Source organism: Rattus norvegicus, chromosome 6, assembly GCF_021556685.1.
Source record: "Rattus norvegicus strain SHRSP/BbbUtx chromosome 6, alternate assembly SHRSP_T2T, whole genome shotgun sequence".
Classification (NCBI taxonomy): Eukaryota; Metazoa; Chordata; class Mammalia; order Rodentia; family Muridae; genus Rattus; species Rattus norvegicus.
The window spans coordinates 143,545,673-143,561,253 of NC_141539.1; the positions used below are offsets into that span (position 1 = coordinate 143,545,673).

At 43.3% G+C, this 15,581-nt stretch overlaps 1 protein-coding gene across 10 annotated transcripts in view; it reads left to right on the forward strand.

Annotated features, from left to right (window-relative positions):
- The window catches only part of Ptprn2 (protein tyrosine phosphatase, receptor type N2), a 744,317-nt gene that overhangs the window by 311,130 nt on the left and 417,606 nt on the right, over positions 1–15,581 (forward strand). For all 10 annotated transcript variants that reach the window (XM_087552435.1, XM_087552436.1, XM_087552437.1 and 7 more), the window contains 3 exon segments: positions 8,557–8,760; positions 10,260–10,303; positions 12,503–12,888. In XM_087552435.1, the coding sequence (XP_087408561.1) occupies positions 8,557–8,760; positions 10,260–10,303; positions 12,503–12,888 (634 nt within the window).

Consider the following 15,581-nt stretch of genomic DNA (forward strand, 5'->3'; position numbering starts at 1 on the left):
GCCCTTCCACAGAGAAGATAGCCTGAGGGAGCTGAGAGAACCAGCCCGGTGAGGGAGCAGAGAGGGATGTCTCAGAGGACATTTAAAAGTTCCAGCTTGTCATAGTCAACAGGCAAAGTGCTGCCTGCCCCACCCCATCCTAGGAGGTGCCTACTGATGACAACACAGCTTGAATTGGAGGTTAGTTTGCATCTGAAAGGGAAGTCATCTGTCCTGGATGGTGAAGAGGCTGTGAGTCCTAGTGTTTGCAGGGAAGCTCAGGAATTTCTGAACTAGGGGCAGGCAGTAAGAAATGTCACATCAGGGTCTTGGGCATCACAGCTGACCTGATGCTGGGATAGCATGAGCCAAGAAGTCAAGCCTTTTGTCTTTGAGCTCCTAGGAAAGGCTCTGCAGGTTGAGGATAGCAAACAGACACTTGTCCTGTGCTTTTGGATGCTCTGGGGAAGGGACCACTTATGCAGATTGGGCTGTTTGACTGTTGATGCTCACTAGAATCATGTAAAAAGCTATCATCCTTCTACAAATGTTGCTTCCTGTCTTGGAAAGTGCTCTCAGAACATGTGCTAGGTCTCACTAACTATATGCCCCCCTTCTGGTATCCATGCCTGCAGAGGGTAGCATCTTCCAAAACACATAACCTCTTGATTTAGGGATTGTACCCACTTTTATATTATAGTTCAAGAACACAGACCAATTGCATTCCGTGTACTCATTAGGTTTAACATACACCCAGAAATTGTTTTAATTACTTTTTATTCTGTCTCATTTACCTATTTTATTAATTTTTATTAAATACCCAACTTACACTTTCGCTTTTATAACTTAGACTCTAAAGTTAAAAAAGTAAGCTCCAACCTCTGATAAGTCATCACTTGGAATTTATCTTTTTAAAAAAAATCAGTAAATTAATTTGTTTGGTAATAAAATATGTAACAAATTTCTAAAAAATATTTTTAAAATGAGGGGTTTTAGACTAGGAATATTTTAAAGATTTATAGTAAGTTTGGAAAGATGGTTTTTCTCTGTTTATGTCAACTTGTCAGTTTGCAGGTGAAATGCATGCAGCAGTTTACAAATAGTTATTTCGCAGAAGTTTGGAGGCTATTTAGTTGAAATTCCAGAAAGAAAGTTGCAGCGTGAACACTGAAATGTGTGACAGACTGAGTGACAGTCAGCCTGAATACCTGTCTGTTTTAAGAGGAAAAATAGTGTTGGGAAATGTCACTCGGTCATCTAGTGGGTCTTGTTTTCTTTGTTTTGTTTTGTGATGCAAACTTCTTGTATAGTTCAACTGACCTGTAATGCCAGATCCTGCATCAGCCTCTGAAGCAAAGATTGAAAATTAAGGGCATAATTGTGTGGAAGGCTATCATTGTTCATATACACACATGCATAGCACAACATCCATACATACCATATACACATAACATATATATATGTATATATATATATATAAACGAATGCATACACACATCTATGACATATGCTTGCACACAGGTACACACATCTGTACATATCCCAACATGTTCCGACTCTAGAAAGACTTATTACATATCATAAGCAATCTTAATTTATGTGCAAAGCCAACCATTAGGAGACTGTGAGCCAGGTGTGGAGATGCAGTTCTGTGATCACAATACTTCAGAAGATGGTTGTATAAATGGAGACGGATGGTTAGTTGGGTTTATTGGTTGGTAAGTAGGTGGAGAAATTAATGATAGATGGATGTATAGAGGATGGCAAGGATGGGTGGAATATGTGTGTGTGTGTATGTATGTATGTATGTATGTATGTATGTATGTATGAATGGATACTTTGAGTGGATGGGAGGTTGAGTGGAACTTGGGGCCTGACTTTAATGGCCAAATTCACATTTTATTTTCATATTGAAGTTTATACTTTGACAAAAATGGTATTAAAATCATAATCTTTTTAATTAAAATTTAATGTATTTTAGATGTATGGCTTTTTATTGTATTTCATAGGTGTGATTTTATTTTGTATGTCTTGTCTTCATTTATGTATGTGAACTATGTGCAGGTCTGGAGGCCAGAAAAGGCTGTCATATCCCATGGAACTAGAGCTGGTATGTATGTATGTGAACCAGTGTGGGTGCTGGGAACTGAACCAGGGTCCTCTGCAAGAGCAGCAAGTGTTTTTAACCATTGAAAAATCTCTTCAAGTTCCAAAGTACAATATTAATTTGGGTAATGGGCTTATTGAGAGGCTGTAGCTGGCCTGCATGGCTGAACAGCTAAGGGTTTTTGACTGTGTCCTGTGTTACTTGCTCAAGGGTTGCAGTGAGTGAGCTGTGGTTGGAATTTATTGCAGAGATCCAAATGCTTATCAAAGACTGGAGTGGAGGAAGGGATGGGCAATGATGGGCATACCCAGTCCACATCATTAGCTCATTACTGAGACAGTGCTTGTGATGTACTGTGTCCTCTAACAAGAACTATGAAATCCATCTTCCCTCAAACTACATGGACAAGCTCCTCTCGCCTCCCCCCATTTTTTAATGTACCTCCAAAATGTTCCATTTTCTCTGACCCCATGAGCTGCCTCCTCTTCCCTTGGGATTTCTTGAGCTTTAGGGGGAGGGATTTAGGGCTGAGTGTTCCAAGGTCTCTCACTCTCTGCATAATGTCTGGCTGCAGGTGTCCTTATTTCTTCCCATCTACTGCAGAAGGAGCTTCTCTGATGATGGCTGAACAAGGCACTGATCTATGAGAATGTCATTAGCAGTCATTTTTGTTACTTTTTTTAGAACAGTAGAATTTGATTTTAGCCTAGGTCTTTCAGCTATCTAGTCTCTGGTTATTGATCACCAAAGCAGAGTCAGGTATGGGCTCCATCTTGTAGAGTGGGCCTTAAGACAAGTCAGATATAGGTTGGTTACAACCTCAAGCTCTGTGCCACCATTGCCCTAGCATATCTTGCAGTGAGGGCAGCATTGTAGATCAAAGGGTTTGTGGCTGCCTTGGTGTTTATTGGTAGCATGCCCAGTAGCTTTCTGTACCAAAGATGTTAGAACACAGGGGTAAAGGCTCTCTATAGGCAACAGCTTGACTTCTTTATGTTCCATGAATCCTGGAGGTGTTGTCTCCAGCAATGATGTCTTGTTAGATTGTTGTGAGCAACCTATAATCTTGGCAGCAGTCTGGGTTGTTTGGGGATTCCCATGTGTTTCTTTTCACCAACAATTCAATTAGATGTAATCCAACTCCAGTATTGGAAGCTTCATTTGGTGAGAAGAGACAGCCAATTGGGACTCTGACTTCCCCATTATTTGACAGTTACACTTAGATTGGTTTTAGATATTTTAGGAAGCATATACTGTATTAGGTTTCCCTATTAACCATCAGATGGCCCTAAATTTTGGATGTCTCTTCCCATATTCCCTCCCACTACCCCCTTTCATCCTCGTCCCCATATGATCCTGTTGTTCCAGTCCCCTCCATCCATCTATAATTATCTATTCTATTTCCCTTCCCTAAGGAGAACTATCTGTCCCCACTACTCTCTAACTCAGTAGTTCAGATTGTAGCCTGGTTATCATTGACTTAAGAGCTAATATCCAGATATAAGTGAATATATACCACACTTGTCTTTCTGGGTCTGAGATTCCTCACATGAGATGGTTTTTTCAAGTTCCACCCATTTTCCTGCAAATTTCATTAAAAAAAAAACAGCTAAGTAATACTCCATTGAACCACATTTTCTTTATCTGTTCTGTTGAGGGACATCTAGGTTTTTTCCAATTTCTCCTTTGTGAATAGACCAGCAATGAACATCATCGAGCAAATGTCCCTGTGGTAGGGTAGTGGTTTGGGGTATATGCTGAAGAGTGCTATGAACTACCACACCGATTTCCATAGTGGACATTGAAGTTTGAAATCCTACTACCAATGGATGTGTGTCCTTCTTACTTCTCATCCTTGCCAGCATGAGCTGTCACTTGTTTTATTGATCTGAGTTAGTCATTATGGCAGGTACAAGATAAAAAATCTCAGAGTAGTTTTGATGAGCATTTCTCTGGTCCCTAAGGATGTTGAACACTTCTTTAAGTCGTTCTCAGAGTCTGAGTTTCCTCTTGAGAATTCTTTGTTTATATCTGCTGCCCATTTTAATTGTTTTTGTTTTATTGACATCTAGTTTCCTGACAATTTCCTGTTTCATTTGTTTTATTTTGTCTTTGTTTTGTAGGCTGATGTTTTGCATAAATGATAGTGTCCTTTGCTATTCAGAAACCCATTAGATTCATGAGGTCCCATTTATTAATTGTTGATCTTAGAGTCTGTACTAACAGTGCTCTGTTTAGAATGTTTTTCTAGTCTGTGTCAATGAGTTCAAGGCTATGCCCCACTTTCTCTTCTATCCAGTGTATCTGGTTTTGTGTTGAGGTATTTAATCCACTTGGAGTTGAGGTTTGCTCAGCATGGATCTACTTGCCTACTTCTACAAATGGCCATCCAGTGTTGACCAGCACCATTTATTGAAAAGGCTGTATTTTTTTCTAGTGTGTATTTCTGACTTTATAAAAATGACCCAAGTATCAATGGGTGTTTTTCACTTACTTTGTTAGATTTATTATAATATTTGAGGCTATTGAGAAAGGTGCTTTTTTCCTGAGTTCTTTCTTTCTTTCTTTTTTTTTTTTTTTTTTTGGAGCTGGGGACCGAACCCAGGGCCTTCCGCTTGCTAGGCAAGCGCTCTACCACTGAGCTAAATCCCCAACCTGCCTGAGTTCTTTCTTATTCCATCGGTCATTTGTATATAGGAGGAATGCTGATTTTTGTTAATTAATTTTGTATCCAGACACTTTAGAGAAAGTTTTTATCAGCTGTAGGCATTTCCCAGTGGAATTTTAGGGTCACTTATACATATTGTCATAGCATCTGCAAATACAAACATCTTGATTTCTCCCTTTTCTAATTATATCCTCTTGATCTCTTTCAGTTGTCTTACTGCTCTATCTAAGACTTCAAGCACTACATCGAATAGGAATACAGAGAATAGGCAATATCTTCTTGTTCCTGGTTTTAGTGGCATTGCTTTGAGTTTCTATACATTTGGGTTGATAGTGTTTATAGGCTTGCTGCAAACTACCTTTATTATTTTGGGGTATGTCCCCTGTATCCCTAATCTCTCCAGGACTTTTATCATGAAAGGGTGTTGAAATTTGCCAATGGTCTTTTCTGCATCTAATGATGATCATGTACATTTGTCTTCTGGTTTGTTATATGTTGGGTTACATTGATCAATTTAAGCCATCCTGGTATCTCTTGAGATGAAACCTACTTAATCATGGTAGATCGTCATTTGTATGTATTCTTGGATTCAGTTTGCAAGTATTTTCGCATCTGTTTTCAAAAGGGATATTCTTTTCAGGCCCAGTCTATTTGGTGTTCTGTACACTTCTTGTACCTGAGGGAAGATTTCTTCTATGATTTTGTTGATTTCTTTCTGTTCCTTTGACCTTAGTTTCTTCTCTTTCTCCATTCTTCTTATTTTAATTACATATTTGGTATTATGGTACCCATATTCCCTGGATGTTTTGTGCCAGGAACTTTATAGGTTTAACATTTTCTTTGCCTGAAGTCTACATTTCTTCTATTGTGTCTTCAGTGTCTGAGATTCTTTGTTTTTTTCTCTTGGATTCTGTTGGCAAAACTTGCTTCTGAGGTTCCTGTTTGAGTTTCTGAATTCTCAGTTTCTGTATGTCCTTCAGTTTGGGTTTTCTCTATTGGTTGTATTTCCACTGTGTGAGGAAGGAAATCATAGATTTCTTTGATTTGGACACTTCTCTATTGTATTCATAAAAGCTGTTTTAAGGACTTTGTCTCGTGTTTCAGCTATGTTGGAATACTCAGGCCCTGCTGTGTGTGGTACAGGGTGTGGTACAGTGGCGTGGCTCTAGTGGCAACACACTGTCCTGGCTATTGTTGGTTTTGTTTTGATGCTAGTTTCTAGGCATCTAGGATTGGGAAAAGTATAATTCTAGGTGCTGGGTATTTCATCTTTTTTTGTTAGGTAGATATTTCATTCCTTAGTTTCTGTTTCCCTTTCTCATTCTTAGGATAGTGCTGTAGCTGTGTGTTTCCTGGTAGGAAATTCTTCTAAGGTCCTAATTTTTGTGGGCACCAGGGGTCCTGCACATTAGAAGGTGATACTGATGAATGGAGATGGGCTTAGGGATGCAGAGAAGGTATCCTAAGGAGGAAAGCAGGGTGTGCTACCAGGATCTGCTTAGTCTCCTGAGAATAGGGGCAGATATCAAGGAGAGACCACAGCAGGTGGTCTGTTACAGAACTGAGGAAGAGACTTGGGGATTGAACTTGGAGGAATGGAGGGAAGAGGTGAGGATCTGCAGTTAGCCTACTTGTTTCCCTGGTCTGAGTGGCCTAGGGAGAGTGCCTGCTGGAGCTCAAGGGTCAGAAGTGAAGGTCGTGAGATCCACTGGGGATAGGGTTGGGATGGAGGAAGTACAGAAAAAGTGGTCTGCTGCAGAACTGACTATGAGACTGTGGGATTGGGTTTGGAGAAGCAGAGGGAGAGGTGATGATCTTAGTTAGCCTAGCTATTTCCTGGACCTCTCTTCCCTCTATGCTGTAATGTGCTGTGGCCTTCCCAACCTAGCTTCTCAGGTGGTGGAGGTCCTGTGTACTGTAATCTTTCCACGTGTAACTTTTGCTATTTTCAGATTTGCTCCTAATCACCTGTTTCTGGCCTGTGGTCAAGCCCATCCAACAGGTTTTCCTTCTTCAATCTTTTTTTCCTTCTATATCCCTGTTGAGTTTTCCTGGTTTACCCTCCTGACTGTGTGGAGAGCCTGGGTAGCCTTAACTATAGCCTCTCTTGAAAGTCAGGGTTTTGACTCCCCTTGTGAGCAAGCCACTGTACATGGTGCTTGGGTCTGTACACACAGGAACTGAACTGGTTGACAGAGCCTACTGGAAGACTTTTCAGCACCAGCTAGACTTCTGTATTATCCTGATGCTCTCATGGGATTGCTCTTCCATGAGCACTGTCATTTGGCATTCCTTCCTTGAAGACGAGGTCTTGTAGGTCTCTGGTTTCTGCTGATGGGGCTCTATGAGACAGCAGCAGCAGGGACTCTCAGAATGTCCTGCTAGACATCCTGTCTTTTCTTGGCCCTGGGCAGTTCTCCCTTCATACTGCATCATCCCTGCATACCCATCCACAGTGCACTTGCACATAGACTTCAAGGGGTCTGCCATAGCCCCTCAGTATGCTGCATCCTTACATCCCAGCCACTACCTATGACTCCAGATACCTGAGCTTGAGGGAACTTTCCTGCCCTGAAGCTCATGCTGAGATCTAGAAGTTGTTCAGAAGCAAAACTGGGCAGATGCAGGGGAACCTTGGTTTCCCGACCCACATCTGTCTGTGATGGAGGATGTATGACACTTGTGGGACCAAAACAGTGGGGTCTTGTGTCAAAGCAAGGAAGAAAGGAGGGCAAGAGAGGTAGAAGAAAGGAGGAGGAAGGGCAGGGGTAGGGAGAAGGAAGAGGGGATGTGAGAAACATCCATAGAGAAGCACACGCTGGGTCTCAAACAATGTTTGTGTGGTTGTTTGCTCATTGTAAAAGTACTATGTAGCCACTGTTAGTTGAATGCAAAGCCTAACGCAGATACTCAAAGATGGACCCAGAGTCTAAGTAAGCTGTATCCCCATCAATAGATCCCATACCTCTCTCACCATGGAGCCTTGACCTTTCCCACACTTTTAGAGGATTATTTGGGGTGTTGGGGAATATAGAATTGTGGTGAATATTCATTTTCAAACATGACTCATATGCAAAGGTTCTTTTTTTTTTAAATCACTTTCCTGTCTTACAGTTGGTCCTCTGCCGCAGCTGCCATGAATAGATGTTAGTTAGAGCTATTAAAGGGTAGAGGGTGCAGACTTCAAGCAGTGTGTGTCCTATGCCACCTTCCCCTGGGCTGTAGCCTAGAAGAAGGTTCTAGGACCCAGGCAAGTGACAGTTCCTGAGCCCCTGTGTGTGTACTCATTCCCAGCAAAGGTTTGACTGGCTGTGTGAGGAACCTGCCTTCTGAGCTTGCTTCACACTCAGCAAAGGGGCCACTAGGCTCTTTATCTATGCAGGATACATTATCATGCTGTTTGGAGTGCCTGACTGAGGCTTGTCTCCATAAGCTTCCAGGAGTATAACAGCTGTCCATCTTGGCAGCATCTGATTGGCTAGGTGGAGTGAGACAGTGGTGTATGAACCCAAGTCTCCCTTTATCTTGTGATTGCTCTGTTTTCTAGGAGAGACAGATACAGCTTATTCTTGTTGATATTATGGTTTTTTGCTAACCTGAAAGATCCCCAATGAGATGTGAGCTCTTCCCTAATTGAACTTGTAGCTGCTTCTCAGGCCATCCCTCTCCTTCCCTGAGCACTCAGTAAGTCCTTCCTTCTCTGTGGGCTCTATGTCCAGCTAAACACAGGAAAGTCGTCCCACCCACAAAGCCAGGCCACTTCTTATGCTCTAGCTCATTAACTCTGACTTTGTGCCCCTAGACACACTCCTGCGGAGTCTTCTGAAGGATCTGCAGCAGCAGGCTGAAGTGGACCGCCTGGGCTCCCTGAAGCTGGAGGAGCAGGCAGATTCAATTGCTGGAGCCATACAAAGTGATCCTGTAGAGGGAAGCCAAGAAAGTCATGGGAGAGGGGCCGAGGGACAGCTGAGAGAGCAGGCGGATGCCCCAGAGGAAATGCTTCAAGGTGACCTCCTACTTCTTGAGTCCTTTGCAGCTGGGTGTCCACAGGAAGGGAAAAAAGCCACAGAGAGGGACTGGAGAAAGGAGGGGGCCTGGAGAAGGAGTGAGGCCAATACCATGAGGAGGAGGAGAAGCCATGGATAGGGGAACTAGGGAGGTGGTAAGACCACAGGAAGAGGAGGGAGCTGTGAGGAGGGGAGAGTCCTACTCTCCCCATAAACGGGTTCTTTCTGCTGGAGAGATGGATCTGTATTAAAGATTTTTATCTATTTGAACTTTTGCCTCTAAAAGCTTTCTTAACAGACTAAGCTTACCGAAGCAATTAAGTTGAATGGCAAATTGCTCTCAGGGAGGAGGTTTGATTCCTGCGTGCTGAGGTTCAGAATTAGGAAAACCTAGGTGTGGTGGAGAGTGCCTTTTGTTTGGGTCACACCGTATGCACTGTCAAATATTTGAACAATAAACTGGAAAGGGTTTATTCAACTGTCTGCATCTACTTCCTTGGCTACTTGGAGCAGCAGAAAGCAGCATGCTCTGTCTTATCTAGAGTGGCTGCTCAAAGCAGACAGGCCTCTAGGCTCTGAGCTCTGAACATGGTAGGCATACAAAATCCTGTTGAAAGTCAGATGGGAGGTAGCGTCCCCTCCTTTTGGACTGGAACAGAAGCAAGTCACCAGTGTCAAAGGGGGAACCAAACATAGGAAGATCGAGAGTCCCCTATGAGTTGAGGGAGGTTCCCTGAGTTATACACCCTTGGGAATCTGTTTTAGTTAGGTTTTTTCCCTCAATGTGACACAAGCTGGAGTCATATTGGAAGAGGAATGCCTCCGTCAGATTGAACTACATACAAGTCCTAAGTGTATTTTCTCGACTAGTGGTTGACGTGGAGAGGCACAGACTACTGTGGGTGGTGCCACCCCTTGACATGTGTTTTGGGGTTTTATAAGTAAGCAAGCTGAGCAAGCTACGATTAGCAAGCAAGCCTGAAAAGCAGTGTTCCTCTTGATCCCTGCTTCAGTTCCTGCCTGACATTTCTGCTCTGACTTCTTCAATGATGGATGGTAAACTATATCTGAAACTCTTTCTTTCCCAAGTTGCTTCTCACCCTGCTGTTTTCTCACAGCAATGGAAAGAAAAATAGGGCAGCATTCCATTGGCCAGAGTAATAGCCCACATGATCTTTAATATGAAGTTGTTTGGGTAGACTTGTCTGTTTTTATACCTGTTAACTATGGTGAGACGAGGGGTTCTCTGAGCTATGGCAAACGCTGAGGATTCTGGCAGGTATGTCTGGGAGAGTTGCCTGCAAGTGATGCTGTGTCTACATCTGCTTAGCAAACCCCTCTCTGCTCTGCAGTTTATAGTTACTCTGTGCTAGAAATGTGGTCAGGCTGTTACACCTCGTGTGCACACGAGGATTTTGTATGGTCATCATGTAATGCACTGGGACACCCATGTAGACATTTTTCAGGGACTTGGATAACATGCTTCTGTCTTTTACAGATCACAGACTACCAGAAGTGGATGACCCAGCAGCGTACAAGGAGGTAAGATGATATCATATTGACCTAAAGATCATGCTGTTATCCATCATCCTTAAATCTATAAAATGCAGTTTCCTAGCTACTGGAAAATATTATGGGGAAAATTCTCATAATCCTCAAATTGAGAATACCAAAGAATGTGCACACAACTATATATAGATCTAGGTATACAATAATGTCTGTTTTCAGACTGTAAATGAATAATATAGAGACATGAAAATATGGTGAATTCAAAATAGGAAACTAATATTCCCAGAATTCCCCTCCCATAAGAATATCACAGGACTATTTTGTAGACCTGCCAGTTCCTGCATACTTCTTCTGAGGCCCTCTGGCTGAGAAGCACAGACCCTTGAGCATCTGGCATTGCCCCAGCTTCCCTGGTGCCTTGTGCAGCCACACAGTTGTAGGGTACTCCATCACAGAGGTGGTATAGGATTTAAGAAAGGCCTAGGTCTTATGAAAGGGCTTAGTCAGCCAACACCTATATACAGTATGTCAACAGTACCCAATAGTTTTATTAGACTTGGGGTATGTTCTTGCTTGAATACTGAGGTCTCTAATGTAAGTTTTAAGGAAGCAGAAATTCTTCCTTAGCAGTGATGCCACTTGGGTCTATAAAGCCTGCTTATGTCATGTTGCTTGCTTGTGGAATGGTACCTAATGAATGCTAGCAGGGAATACCAGCAAACTGAAGTCGCAGCCACATTGGGCTTTCCATTTGAGTGGTGATGGAGAAAGTGGGTCAGGAAACTGTTTCTGCATTTGGGAAGTGGAACAGATGCCACCCAGGGCCCACAGTCTTCAAGGTTGTGGTCTCAGAATTCACTCTGTACCTGAACTTGGTGAAACCATCATAGTCTACTCATGGCCTCCTTGCCTCTACCATGGCCTCCCTGTGCCCTGGTTGAGCTCATCTCTATTTCCTGTGTTGTGCTGACTTCTCTACTGCTTGAGTGCTGGAGTCTCTGAGCTCTATTTAGTGGCACCTTTCCCTCATATAAGATCCCTCCATCTGAGAGACCATTATCCCCTGTCTTTCAAAAGCCCCTACTGGATAACCAACTGCCTTGTATCATTGTAAATCAAAACTGGAGTAAATGTCTTCATCAAAGTATATTACATTCACATATTCAAAAGGAAAACTCATAAATTCTAGTCAAGTGGGAATGATTTCCCTCACAGCTATTTATTTCTTAAATATACGTATTTGGTGAAGTAAGTTACAAAAGAAATCACACCCCCAGTTCCTGTCTAGTGTGAAATCAGAAATATAATTTCACAGTTAAAACTACTCCACTAGAATGATAAGGGCTTTTGCTTCTGTACACATCATGAGTCACAGCTTGGAGGCCTTGTCCTCATGGAAATATCACTTTTGACAGAAGTTAGATGCTATGTCAAGATCTGGAACTGAGGATCTCCACTGTGATCATTTGATGTCCAGCTACTCTAAGGCCAGGTATATGAAGCAGAGGCCGGAGAGCGGGCGATGATGAAATGAGGCTTGTGTGGGGCAAGCAAGTGCTAGGTTCATAACCATGAGCCACAATCCTAGCACCCTCCTGCAGATGCCAGTGTGTGCCCAAGGAACCTGATATGGAGAAAGTGGGGTCAGGCTGGGGAACATCATCTTTACCTGGGACAGAATGTCATTAGAATGAGTGCATGTCACCCCAATGAGCTCAGTCCAAGGTTCTCTTCTGCCACAGTTTCCCTGACTGTGAAAAGGGGGTATGGATGGTCACAAACTCCAGGAGTTTATTTAAAGGCTGAATTCACACTTACGAAGCAACTCTTGTTACATCTTTGTATGTGGGAGCGCTCAGCTTAGGCAAACAATGACTAAGATTTGTGGCAGTTGTTAGGTGTTCATTGCTCCTTGAGGGGTCTTGACACCATGTGGATCACCTTTAAAACTAGAGATACTGACAGTGTACATCACATACAAAATCAGATTCTCCAGGAAAGTGTGTGAGGGAGGGTGGAGGAGTAGGAGAGAGCTCCGTGAAGTGACTTCTCTGACACCTTGACTGGTGTCTCCTCTAGATATAGTTCTGCACAGACACTGCCCTCCTTTCTTGCATATTACCCTTCAGGGAAGCCTTCTGTCCTTCTGCCATGTGACTTTACTTCTAACCTGTGTCTTGGCAGTCCCTTCTTATATGTCATATCGTGGGTCTTTCTTCTCTTCTTTGTTAGGTCAGCCGTCTGAGTTTCAAGCTTGGGGACCTCTTGAAGGACCATGGGTCTCCTCTATTACCTGAAGCTCCCCTTCTGGAAAAGTCCTCCAGAGCAGAGATGAAGAAGTCAGAGCAGCCTGAGGAGGTCTTGTCTTCGGAAGAGGAGACTGCCGGGGTGGAGCATGTGAAGAGCCGGACTTACTCCAAAGACCTATTGGAAAGGAAGCCGAACTCAGAACCCCAACCCTGGAGGCTTGAGGACCAGTTCCAAAATCGAGCTCCAGAGGTGTGGGAGGATGAACAAAACCTCAAGTTGGCAGCACAGGGACCCCCTAGTGGAGGCCTTCAGCTGGAAGTGCAGCCTTCAGAGGAGGAACAACAGGGATACATCCTCACAGGAAATAAGTGAGTGGCAGCTCTGTCTTCTATTCCCTGGAACCCCGAGACCCTGGAGGGTGGCAGTGCCTCATTGAAAAGTGGAAATGGGTCCAGGTGTGTCCAGGTGGCTAACCAGCCAGGAGTGCCTTCCTTGGTTTTTGAGCTTAGCATCAGCTTTAGGGCCATGTTTTGAAGCCAGGAACCATGCCAAGCTATATGACTCTTGTCTGCTTTCTTGACTACCGTGTATCCTGGTGGTCAGAAGCATCTGCAGAGGACAGCCATGGGTAGGTTAGCAAGATCTGTCCCAGGTTACTGTCTCCAAGGAATACCCACACTCAGGGACAATTGACAGCAAGTACAGAGCAAGACTTGATGTCCTTAAAACTCAGCTCTCTACTGGCTCTTTACTTATTGAAACAAAAAATGTTACTTATTTCCCAACAAATAGTCCAAGTAGACCAATTAGAAGAAAAATATTCCTCATGGCTACAGGATATTCTCTGTGCTTTCACTTTGATCTGATTTTAACAAGAGAAAGAAATCAAATACCAGTACCATAGAGTCAACAGTAGTTGGACCCTCTTGCTAAATGAGCCTGATGTTGATGTTATGGTTCATGAGAAGGTGATATTTCTTCATGTCATGGAAGCAGTGTTTCAAAGAGAAAAGAGCATAGGACCGTGTAAGTTTGTATGCACATGTGTCTGAGCACACACGCATGTAGATATAGAGACACAAATATGAGTGCTCATCTGGACATGGAGTCTGGGTATAGGCCTGTGTGTGTGTGTGTGTGTGTGTGTGTGTGTGTGTGTGTGTGTGTGTGTGCAAATGTGTGTGCACAGGTATGAAATCTCGGGTGTTCTTTTTCACCATGAAATCTGTCACTGTTACTTCCTACTGCCCTAGGGTAGCTAGAAGTAGATACTAATTCCCCTGTGGTGTTGCACAGCATGCCACTGTGTGATTTTTTACTGTCCGTGCATTGTGGCTGAAAACATCAGTTTTTATTAGTGAGAGTCAACTGCTAGTTGACAGTAAAGGGACTATTTTAAGCTCAAAACAGACTGTTACTAAAACCAAATTAAGACCCAAGACTATTTTCAGCCATTGCCAAGTCTTCCCTTCTTTCGATTTTGAATGAGTCATGGCAGCTGCAACTTCATTCTCACCCTGCCCCACGTCCCCTGCACTTCTCTGCTCTTCCTCTCTGTAGAGCAGTTCTTCTGTTCCCCACCCTTGCTCAGACATTGGCCATGCTGACTTGTCTGTCTCTCACTCTGTGATGTCTGCTAGAACATCCATCTCCTCCCATAAAGAGAATACAGAAGGTGCTCAGAACATACCCTGTAGGGAATGCGGGACACAGCTCTACATTGTGTCAGCCCCTATAGCTTACCAAACACACAAACTATTCAGCAACCAATCACTCATAAACTCAGTCACCCCATATATAAGTGCTCACTTTCCTGGGAACCACTGCCGTGTGTGTGTGTGTGTGTGTGTGTGTGTGTGTGTGTGTGTGTGTGTGTGTGTGTGTAGGGTTTATGTGTTATGTGGGTGTTATGTATTATATGCTAGATTGTATATATATCATGTTCAGCATATGTATAGTATGTTCTGTGATTTGTGTATATTACGTATGATATATATTGTGATATGTGTGATATATCATGAGTTATATGGTCTATGTGTATAATGTGTGGCCTCATGCTTTACATGTGTTCTACCCCATGTGTTGTGCACTATGTGTATATGTGTGCATTCATCATTGCTTGGGATCTCCCCTTACTTCAGATCATCAGTATCCTAAGTGCTGTACAGTCTGATACCAATAGTATGTCCCATGTATGAGGATGAAAGGCCCTGCAGCCACCACTCTGGCCTGAGCCATGGCTTCGGTTGCACTGTAGGTGACAGACATACACCTTCATGAAAACATTGTCATCTTAGGCTCTTACATATGGCAATCAGTGGTGACACCCTCTGACCCCGATAAAGAAACACAGGATCCCTTCAGTGGTCTCTTCACCTTTTGGATGACATGTTCTACTGATGTCCTGAATCAAAGCCATCCTCAAAATGAAGAGTTGGGCTATAAGGGACTTAGTTTCCATGAAGCCTTGGCACCTCTGACCAGCAAGGATCTGTCAGAACAGGCCATTTACTCTGCTGGTGACCTTTGTACAGGGGAAAGTGCAGTATTACTATGCTGAGATTTTATATTGGAATCTTCCTTGTCCTCCTTGGCCATGCCTTTGAGGCTAGTCAGAACAGTTGTCCATTATACGCAGGAGCCACAGAAAGACCATCATGCCCCTGGCTAACTCTCTGTCCTGCCTTCCCTTTGGTGGGTTCTGCTTTTGGCAAGGGTCCTGTAGTCCTACTGGGTGTCTCTGCTGTTGCCATCCCTGGCTCTGGAAACAGTGAGTGCCTTACTACCACTACTATGATCTTGCCCCTGTGTTATATTAACTAGTCAGTTGACATTCTCTGGAGCAGGGTTTCAGCAAACTCTCAGATGACCTGTGAAATCTCAACAATTTTACAGTGTTCTTTTAAAAGCAGCGACATTTGTAAATCTGCATGTCCTATCTAAAGAAGGAAGTGAATTCTGACCCCTCACCTCGTCACTGCCACAGTAGAGAAAAAGTTTCCCCAGCTCTATTGGACAGCACAATCCTTTGCCATGTTTTTATCACTTTTACAAATCTGTT